General features: G+C 37.9%; 1 protein-coding gene across 2 annotated transcripts in view; it reads right to left on the reverse strand.

The window, feature by feature from the left end:
• The window catches only part of SYNE2 (spectrin repeat containing nuclear envelope protein 2), a 387,860-nt gene that overhangs the window by 148,419 nt on the left and 227,997 nt on the right, over positions 1-11,444 (reverse strand). For both annotated transcript variants that reach the window (XM_023517601.1, XM_023517602.1), the window contains 3 exons: positions 6,734-6,919; positions 4,075-4,197; positions 2,740-2,922 (listed from right to left, as the gene is read on the reverse strand). In XM_023517601.1, the coding sequence (XP_023373369.1) occupies positions 2,740-2,922; positions 4,075-4,197; positions 6,734-6,919 (492 nt within the window). The remainder of the gene's footprint in view (positions 1-2,739; positions 2,923-4,074; positions 4,198-6,733; positions 6,920-11,444) is intronic.

An 11,444-nucleotide genomic window follows, 5' to 3' on the forward strand; every position in this document is an offset into this window, starting at 1 on the left:
GCCATAGCACTCTACCCAGGGGGATAGCTTGAGGCTCTGTCTCAAAAAAAAAAAAAAAAAAAAAAAAAGCAAAATGCCCTTTCAAACTACAGTTTCTAGACAATGCAGGATTCTTCCTTATATTTCTTTTAATATTTAACCATAATTTGAGCTGCAGGCTTGAATAAACATCACTGTTCACCACACACACCTGTTCCCCAGCCTTCAATAATGAACTATATCCTATTACTCTCCACAAAATAATTTGTTTTATTTTCCACAAGGGCACTTAGAATATCTGAAATAGGGGCTCAGTGCCTGTGGCTCAAGTGGCTAAGGTGCCAGCCACATACACCTAAGGTGGTAGGTTTGAATCCAGCCCAGGCCTGCCAAAAACAGCAATGATGGCTGCAACCAAAAATTAGCTGGGCATTGTGGTGGGCGCCTGTGATCCTAGCTACTTGGGAAGCTGAGGCAGGAGACTCGCTTGAGCCTGGGAGTTGGAGTTTGCTATGAGCTGTGATGCCACGGCACTCTACCCAGGGGGATAGCTTGAAGCTCTGTCTCAAAAAAAAAGAATATCTGAAATAGGAATTAAATAACATGTCTCATATTCTAATTGTTTTCATTACCATCGGCTTATTTAGCTTTAATATATGAGGTGACATCTGATTTCCACCAACACAATAATATAGAAAATGTTAGTTACATAGTGTGATACCCAACTAGGCATAAAATATAATTTCCTCTTCTATTCCCCACTTTCACATTTTGAAGAAGCCACTTTAAAGCATAGTTAGAACTGTTATTTTCCTAACCATCAGGACAGGAATAATAAAGGACAAAAGAATTAAAAATAATTAGATCATATTTTATATTTTTAATACAAAAAATATTATACATTGAGGATGGATGTGGCGGCTCACATCTGTAACCCAGCAATTTGGGAGGCTGAGGCTAGGGGATTGGTTGAGGCCAGGAATTTACTATGTTGTCCAGGCAACATAGTGAGACTCCATCATTACAAAAAATAAAAGAAAAAAAAATAGCCAGGTATGGTTCTGCCCACCTGGAATTCCAGCTATTCAAGAGGCTGAGACAGGAGGATAATTTGAGCCCAGAAGTCTGAGGTTGCTGTGAGCTATCATCCCTCTATCATACTCTAGCCTGGGCAACAAAGCAAGATCCTATCTCAAAGAAAAAAAGTATATTGAGTGCCAGGTCTTTTTACTTTCTTTGGCTATTAGGGAAGGACATCTGTTGATCAGTGGCAAAGCTAGACAGACTGTATGAGTTAAACCTCCAACCAGAGAGCACAATTTCCTCAGTACTTAGGAGAACAGAGTGGCCACTGAACTGTGAATACAATTTAAGAGGAAATAAGATACTGCAGTTTTCCTCTTACAACCAGATGGTGGTAAAGGAGGAAAATCAACCTCTAGAATAGTGTTTTTCAACCTTTTTTTTAATCTCACAGCACATTTGAACTTATAGTTGAACTTCCACAACACACTTAAATTAGGTTGATCAAAAAAAAAAAAAAAAGAATAAAAAAAGAGAATATTCTGGCTCAGCACCCGTAGCTCAGTGGTTAGGGTGCCAGACACATACACGGAGGCTGATGGGTTCGAACTCAGCCTGGTCCTGATAAACAACAATGACATCTACAACTTAAAAAAAAAAAAAAAAAGCCGGGTGTTAATGCGGGCACCTGTAGTCCCAGCTACTTGGGAAGCTGAGGCAAGAGAATTGCTTAAGCCCAAGTATTTGAGGTTGGTGTGAGTTGTGACACAGGGTACTCTACCAAGGGTGACATCGTGAGACCTGCCTCAAAAAAAAAAAAAAAAGAAGAATATTCTTATTGTTCTTTGAATGTCTTTTAAAAACAATTCAATTAATGATCTTTAAAACTTTTTGTGGCACACCTTTTGAAGGGCACACCAGTTCAAAATCACTACTCTAGACTGACCCAAATAATTAAGAAACCCAGCATACAGGGGGTCTCTATAGAGGGTTGAAAGTCTGTGGAATTTAAGGCTCTTTAAGCACTTTTCTGTTCTTTTGGGAGTGGTTGCTGATCTAAGAATACAAATTCAAGAAAAAGGTAATTTCTAAGTAAGGTTGATTTCAGACCTGAAACTGGTGAGCCAACAAAACTTCAAAATAACAACAACAAAAAATACTCTGGGGAGAGGCTGAGAGATGTTGGTTAGAGGGAAGAGAACCCCAGTATGGAGAAATGACACTAGGAATTTGGAAACTCAAATTCTATTTGTACACAATTAAGGTCTACAGGAGTAAACTCTGTGGTCTTTGGCAAGTCATTTAAGCCACTGACACTAGTCTCTTTACATGTAAAAATAAAGATGACAAAGTGCCTGCTCTATCTATTTCACATGTTTGAGAATAAAATGAGATGATCAATAGGAAAGTGACCAAGACAGATAAGACAATATTGTGGTGATGATTACTTTACAGATCTGTTCACCTCAGGAGTTTGGAAATGCCTTGTTCAGGCTTGATTCTCTTCCCACGTCATTTTACCCATGTAAGTTTTCACTAAGTATAGAATAGAATTCAATAAGCCATAACTATGCTTTAATGAGAAAAATAGCCTCAGCCCCATGTGAGCACAGAAATATGCTTTTATAACAAATGCTGCCTTCTGGATAATAATTAACTGTAATGAAAACTGGAAACAAACCAGCTTTTGCTGAACATTCTCATCCAATAAGTTGGCTGTCATCATAAACCGCTCACCTTTAGTAACTCATTTTGTTCTTGAGTCACATTTTCCAACAGTTTTATATCTTGTAAAAGCTGATTTGTCCGCTGAAACATGGGCAGAGGTTTCACTCCTGTCTGGGGTAACCTCAGTTCCACTTGGTAAGACACTATCTCAGCAATGGATTTCTTCATGGGACGTATATTTTCAAGTATGACCTTAATTATATAGGAGAAGCATGTCACCAAAACGGAAAAGTAATGGCCACTGCTAAGTTGAATTATTCAAAATGAAATACTATATAATTTAGTCTTTAATCTGTAACTTTAATTTTTGAAACATTTTGTTAGCTCAGATTGAAAAGAACTATTGTATCACTCATGATCTGGCAGGTAAAAGTCTCCAGAAAGAATGCCTGGGGCAAAAGCAACCTACCAAGACTAATTTATGCATTTGGACAACACTTTTCTTCTTTTTCTCTCTCCCCACTCTCTGCAAAACTTGTTTTGCCCTGTACATCGCTGCCAGGCAGCAAGCAGTGTAAGGGAGGTGTTGAACTTCACACAGCATTGCCCGTCCCCAATAGCTGGCCCTCAAAACATGCTTATTGAATGGAACGAAACTGTCCTGTTAATTTTCCTGAGTCCCAGGAGTATAATTTTATTTTGCTTTAATAACATCTGATTCTTAGAAATCTGGATTTACATAACCAATCAATTAGAAAAGAGTATTCACTTTACTAAGTGCTACTTCCTAGAATATCATTTCATTGAATCCTCACAACCAGCCTGCAAGGTAAGTACCCTAACCTCCATTTCACAGGTGGGGAAACTGGGTTCACAGAAGTTTAAAGATCTAGGTAAACTTAGGCTGTAAGAGGCTGGGTTGGGATCAGAGACTGGGCCTGGCAAATCAAACCACATGCTGTCAATCACGAGGTTGAGGAGAAATGCACTTTTGCCTGCTGTTTTAATACATCCCAGCTCCTGTACTGGGGTCTTTATCTATGTTATAACTGGTCAATATAATCACTTCAATACCAATGCACAGACAGAAAAGAGAATCTAAGAAACATTAATTACTAATAGACACACAGCCAGTGCACAGCTCAAGCTGAAAAAGTTCAGCCAGACTTCGATGCTCGAGCTTTTTGATTTGACCTAAATGAAAAACTACCCTCCCGGGAAATTATTTTTACATAGGTAATACTACAACTATGATTTAAAATCTGTTTATGGTCATTCACATCTACTTCCCAACCTTACGTTGCTGTTATTCTAGTAAGAGCAAATGCTTTTTATTACATCACATCTTTAAGTAGATATGATAAGTATTATAAGAAAATATTTTTAATAATGATCCATGCTTACCTCCCCATGTTTAAGATGTTCTTCAGGTGAAAAATCAAATATTTCTTTTGATAACAGGATAGTTTTGATTTTTGAAACTTTTTTCTCCATTGATTTTACTTCAGATTCAATAGCAACCACATCCTGGAATTTCAGAAACAATAACACAATCATGCAATATATGTAGTACATTAATAATCCATAATGTACACAATAATCTATAATAAACACAACTATGGCCATTAATCCTCTTCTCTCTTTTAGCCATAGAATGTTTCCCCCTTATACCTCTTGAAAATTAACCAAGTACTTGATGATGAAATGCCTCTATGAAAAAAATAATTAACCAAGTACTACACATAGATCATGTTCACTGTTTTCAACAAAAATGTTACTCTATTAATAACATACCGTACTACAAAGCATAGCTTGTATGTCTTGTTGAATTAAAAAGATCATTATAGGGTCTTTTTTTAAACTACTTAAACTGTGAGAATAAAGGTAGTATGCATCTAATCAATTTTAAAAATAAACTCATTAGATTTATCTTTTTGTTTTTTGGAGAAAAACTCATTTTGTTGCCTTTGGTAGAGTGCCATGGCATCATAGCTCACAGCAACCTGAAACTCTTAGCCTCAAGCAATTCTCTTGCCTCAGTCTCCCAAGTAGCTGGGACTACAGGTGCCCACCACAATGTCCGGATATTTTTAGAGATGGGAGCCTTGTACTTGCTCAGGCTGGTTTTGAACCTCTAAGCTCAGGCAATCAATCTGCCTCGGCCTTCCAGAGTGCTAGAATTACAGGCATGAGCCACCACACCCAGCTAGATTTATCTTTGGAATGTGTTTGAACACAAAATGCAAGTGAGTATGACATTTTAAAAACTCTCATCATGGCTCCGCGCCTATAGCTCAACGGGCTAAGGCGCCAGCCACGTACACCTAAGGTGGCGGGTTCGAATCCCCAGCCCGGACCCGCCAAACAACAATGACGGCTGCAACCAAAAAAATAGCCGGGCGTTGTGGCGGGCGCCTGTGGTCCCAGCTACTTGGGAGGCGGAGGCAGGAGACTCGCTTGAGCCCAGGAGTGGGAGGTTGCTGTGAGCTGTAATGCCACGGCACTCTGCCCAGGGGGATAGCTTGAGGCTCTGTCTCAAAAAAAAAAAAAAAAAACTCTCATCACTTTAAGTAAATGATAAAGTCACCCTTAGGAAACTAACACTCAGGAGATAGAAAATTGAAGGGAATTTCTTGCCAGCCTCCTGAGAAGTGTTGCCAAGTAGAGTGTCACTGAGTTACTTTATAACCCACTCAGATTAATTTAAACAATAGATAATTTGTCCAGTGGTTGGTTATTCTCTCGTCAACTTCAACTTCCAGAAACTGGCCACAACCTTCAAGTAAAAATGCTACAAAAGACTGAGCTCAGTGGCTTACACCTGTAATCCTAGCACTCTGGGAGGTCGAATGGGTGGATTAGCTGAGCTCAGTTCAAGAACATTCTGAGCAAGAGTGAGACTCTATCTCTACTAAAAATAAGAAAAAAAAAAAACCAACCAAAAACTAGCTGAGCAAGTGGCACATGACTATAGTCCCAGCTACTTGGGAGGCTGAGGCAAGAGGATTGCTGGAGCCCAAAAGTTTGAGGTTGCTGTGAGCTATGACACCTACTCAAGGCAACAGAGACTCTGTCTCAAAAAAAAAAAAAAATGCTGCAAAAATAAATTATGTGCTGCAATCCCGCATATTAAAGTCCACACAACTGCACATGAGCCTTCAGACCTTACTTTAGAGCTCAATGCAGATACACTGTAGCAAATACAGCTAATAATGAAGGAGATGAAAAATGGCAAAGAGATAGATTAAGGGTTTCAAATCAGAGTGTGGAGCCATTCGACAAAGGGACAAATAACACTTGAATTACTAAAAGCAAATGAATCAAGAAGTATAGTAACTATTTACAGTGTTGTCTCTCCCAACTCTGAGGAAAGCTAAATTCCATTGAAATTATTTTCTGCACCTACTATTTAAGAAGGTACATATACAATGTATTTTAGGGTACTTTCCATCAAAAATTGTAGAAGGATCACAAAAATTTAGAATAAACTTCAGTAACCAAGAATATTTACTTTAACAATTATTTTTCCATGAAGATACATGAGTATGGTGTAGAAAATGGATCTGGGAAACAAAAGCAAGTGATTAAAGAACAAACCATAATTGCCTTTATGGGTGACCTTATCCTTACATAAATGCTTCAGATGTTTCAAGCAAAAATAAAAAATCCAGAGGCTGGCATACAACGCTCCTCAACAAATGTTTGCTATTGGTGAACGGAGATGGGAGGTTACCTGCTTTACTTCCCTCTTTCCTAACAAGGGCTCTTAAATCAACAATATTTTCTCTTTGACATAGAGAAAACACTGAGTTTATTTGATCAGGATTCTTCACTCTTTACACAAACAGTTTCTGAGTTGAGAGAGGGAGATGCTTTTTGTTGCAGGTGCACTACAGATTACAAAGTAAAATCAAATGCAATTCAAGAAGTATGAACATAAATGAAAAATTAACCAGATCAATGTCTCTTCAGACCGAATTGTGGTATAGGACTTAGTTGTACAACTCTAATTTACTGAATGAATATAAAAATAAGAAATCATATTTTTATGATACAAACTTACATTAGCCAGTCGCTGAATCTGTGGAAGCCGTGCCATTATTTGTTGTTGTAAAGCTGTTACTTGATTAGTTAACTCTTGTATGGACTGTGTTAAGTCATTTGTTTCAAAAATTATTGACAAGTCTTCTAGATCAGTTAGAATTGAATGTAAAAGATTGTGCTTCTGTTCTGAATCTTCCAAAGCCATCTAGATAAACAAGAAAGAGAGAGAGAGAAACAAGTTGGTTGAAATTTAAATTAGGGAAAATTCAAATTTGTCTTAACATTTTAAACTCCTAGTCATTTCCAGTTGCACCATGAAAACACCAGAATACTTTATATTATCAATGGTAACAGTTACCTTCAGGATAACTACCTCTGATAAATATGTATATTAATAAATCTGGTCTTTATCTCCCCCAGAGCTTCTAAAATTGTTGGAATTTCCATGGCAATAAGGGCAAGAAAATAATCTTTGATTATTCATATAAGCCCTTTCAAACACTAAGTTTCAAACTTAAGATTTCAAAATAGCTCAGATACCTAATGGAAATGTTCAGCCTGCTAAGTAGTCTCCAGGTAAGTCCATACAAATAACTGATATGAGAAATTTACTTATGCAACTAGAATTCTAGTTGTAACTCAATAAAATTAATTAGGTTATTCAGAATTTTATATTGGTCATATTCAAAGTCCTAATAGGAGAGGACTTTTAGGAAGATAAAACTTAAAACCAACGTGTATTTATTTTTATAACCAACATACCATTTATAATAACATCAAAACCCACAAAATACTAAGGAGATAAATTTAACAATATACATGCAAGAACTATCATTGAAAACTACAAAATACTGCTGAGATAAATTAAAGAACATCAGAATAAATAAAGACAGATGGTCTTCCTGGATCAAATAGTCAATATGGTGGAGGCGTTAATTCTCCAAATTGATCTACAGATTTAAAGCAATCCCACTAAAAATTTCAACAGAACTCCAGACAGAAATTAACAAGCTTATTCTAAGATGTACATGGAAATGCATAAGACTTAGATTAGCCAAAATGAATGTGAGATGGAATAACAAAGTTGTAGAGTTCATGCTGCCTAATTTTAAGAATTACTGAGTGTGTAAAGCTATAGTAATTAAGACTGTCATCATATTGGTGAAAGAATAGACACATAGATCAATAGAACAGAAGTGAGAGTTCAGAAATAAACCATACGTATGAGGTCAATTGATTTTCACAAGGGCCAAAGTAACTCAATGGCAAAAGTCTGTTCAATAAATAATGCTAGAACAACTGGATACTCCTATTAAAAAAAAGAAACTTGATTCACACCTTATTCAATAATTAACAAAAAGTGGATCACAGACATAAAAAATAAGAGTTAAAACTATCAAATTTCTGAAACAAACCATAGAAGGAAATCTTTGTAACCTTGAGTTACATAAAGATTTCTAAGATTACGAAGATTTCCTAGAATACAGCACAAAAGAATAATACATAAAATAAAACACTGATAAAGTAGACTTTGTCAAATTAAATAACATTTGCTCCCTGAAAGACAGTGTTAAAGACAGGTGTCATGGTTCACGCCTATAATCCTAGTACTCTGGGAGGCTGAGGCAGGTGGATTGCCTGAGCTCACAAGTTCAAGACCAGCCTGAGCAACATCTCTACTAAAAATAGAAAAACTAGCCAGGGCTCAGTGCCCATAGCTCAGTGGTTAGGGCACCGGCCACATGAACCAGGGCTGGTGGGTTCAAATCTGGCCAGGGCCCGCTAAACAACAATGACAACAATAACAAAAAAAAAAAATAGCCAGGCACAGTGACAGGTGCCTGTAGTCCCAGCTACTTGGGAAGCTGAGACAAGAGAATCGTTTGCGCCCAAGAGTTTGAGGTTGCTATGAGCTGTGACGCTATGGCACTGTACCCAGGGCAACAAAGTGAGTTTCTGTCTCCAAAAAAGAGAATGAACAAACTAGCTACAAACTGGGAGAAAATGTTTCTAAATCTCTAAATCACATATATGTCAAAGAAAATGGTTTTCAGAATGTTTTATAAATAACTTACAGTTAATAAGACAAATTAACTCAATTAAGTAATTGGGGAAAAAGAACCCCCCAAATTATGAACAGATATTTCACAAAGGATTTGTACGAATGACAGAAAGGGCCACAAATAAATGTTCAAATAATTAGTGATTAGAGAAATGACATTTAAACCACAATGAAATATTACAAATCATTAAAATGCCTAAAATGTAAAAGATAAGACGATACCAAGTGCCGTCTAAAATGGAGCGATTAGAACTTACGATGCTGGAGAGAACAAAAAACAGGACAGCCATTCTAGGAAACAATTTGGCCATTTCTTACTCAGGTAAACACTTACTATAAAAGTCAAAAATCCTACTCTAAGCTAGTTGTCCATTAAAATGAAATGAGAACATACATCCACATAAAGATTTGTATGTAAATCTTCATGGTAGCTCTGCTCACATCAGCAGAGGCAGACTCCAAGGTGGCCCACCTCTGGCACATGGGGTCAGTGCCCCACTCCCTTGAGCCACAGGCACCCCCTATACCTCCTGCTTTTCAATGCAGCTAGACTTACTGGTTAAATTCTAATAAAATACAACAGAAGTGATGAGATGCCACTTGCAGGAGCAGATTACAAGCAGGAGACTGTGGCTTCTGTTTTGGGAATGTGTGCTCTGTACTTTTTAGATAGTTTCTGCTGAGGGCAGCTGTGTGTCTGTGCATGGCAGCAACTGTCCTGAGTCCTGCCAACCAGGCTGGTGAACGAGCTTGGAACTGAGTCTCTGTCTTCCCTATCCTGCGAGCCTTCAGATGAGCCCATAGCCTTTACGGATGCCTTATCTGCATTCTTGTAAGAGACCCTGAGCCAGAGGCTTGGCTAAGCCATGCCTAGATTTCTGTCCTACAGAAAGTATGAGATGAAAAGTCTTTGTTAGTATTTCATGATGTTTATATAAAAAAGGTTTTAAAAAAAGTTTGTTGTTTTAAGCAGCTAACTTTGGAAGTAATTTGTTACTGAGCAATAGCTAATACCCAGGAAACAACCCAAATATTTATTAATCAGTGAAGAAATTTACTGCTTATTTACTGCTTATTTCTGTAAATAGAACACTGCTTGGCAGTCTCAGAATGAACTGTGTTGATGAACGTAACAACCGGGATGCTAAAAGGCATCATGCTAAGTGAACGGTGCCAGACACAGGAGACGACACACTGTATGATTCCCCCTGTAAATCACTGGGGTGATGAAAATGTTCTTTATATTGACAGTGGTGGTGGTTATACAGCTGCACCTTTATCAAATCTCACCTACCTACACATTTAAAATGGACACATTACTTTATTGAGGTATAATTTACATACAGTAAATTAAGTTGATTGAAGAAACAATGCAGTTTTCTATTTTTATAATGACAATGTATATGTTTTTCTTTTTGCTTGTTTTAGGCAGAGTCTCACTATGTCACCCTTGGTAGAGTGCCATGGTGTCACAGCTCACAGCAACCTCAAACTCTTGGGCTTAAGGGATTCTCTTGCCTCAACCTCCCAAGTAGCTGGGACTACACGTGCCTGCCACAACGCCTGGCTATTTTTTGGTTCCATGTTTCCCCAAAAATAAGACATTGTCTTATATTTATTTTTTCTCAAGAAGACACACTAGGGCTTATTTTCAGGGGATGTTTTATTTTTATTAAGTATAATATAACAATCTACATTTATTCAAATACAGTTAAGTCATCTTCTGGAACCTGACGGGGGAGTCGACCTTATTGGTGGGGCTGGTGCTAGTGATGCATGAACTCCTTTCCCCTAGCCATTCGCATGTGCACAATAGGATGCCTGCTGCGGTTACCACACACGTACCCGTGCAAGTGCCAACGGCTTGGAGAAAGGAGCAGATAAAAGGTGGCAGATAAAAGGTACTCCAGTCTTCCTTACCACTCTGCACTGAAATGCAGCATATCTGCATAGCCACGCCCATCACTAGGTCTTCTTATTGGGGTAGGGCTTATAGTTAACAGATGCATAGAAATCCTGCTAGGGCTTATTTTGGGGGTAGGTCTTATTTGGGGGGAAACAGGGTTGTAGTTGTCATTGTTGTTTGACAGGCCCAGGCTGGATTTGAACCTGCCAGCTCCAGTGTATGTGGCGGGTGTACTTAGCTGCTGAGCTACAGGTGCTGAGCTGACAATTTATGTTTTAAGGACTTAGTCACAATAGCAGTACTTGTAGAATCATCATCTCTAGGTTATAAAGCCTGTTTAACAAATGCAATTTAGGTAGAAAGTTATAGTGCAATTAAAGCAAACATTCAAAGCTTACTTCAGAGTTTTGACCCTTAAGAATCATTTGAAAAATTAACAACTAGTAATGCTAGAAAATGGAAAAGGGAGTCCTAGACGTAGAACTATTTTCATCACAGGGACAAAACAGCGATTTCACACAGGGCTAGTCATTTGGGGCTTACGTCTCATTTGGAAGTTTACTGGGAATACACTTTGTGGGACTTAGTCCTGTATATTCCCTTGTTCCTACTTCCTCTATTCACTTCCAGCTCATAAACGAAGCCCAGCAACTTAGAATGTCCTGCACAGCTGAAAGATATTTTCACATTTTTACATGTTTAACAGTAGAAGGAACAAAATGCTAGCTGGTTTTGTCTGAGGTCACTTCTGTAGAGTTTTTT

This window comes from Otolemur garnettii, unplaced genomic scaffold (genome assembly GCF_000181295.1).
Source record: "Otolemur garnettii isolate 467f Iridium unplaced genomic scaffold, OtoGar3 scaffold00115, whole genome shotgun sequence".
NCBI classification, from domain to species: Eukaryota; Metazoa; Chordata; class Mammalia; order Primates; family Galagidae; genus Otolemur; species Otolemur garnettii.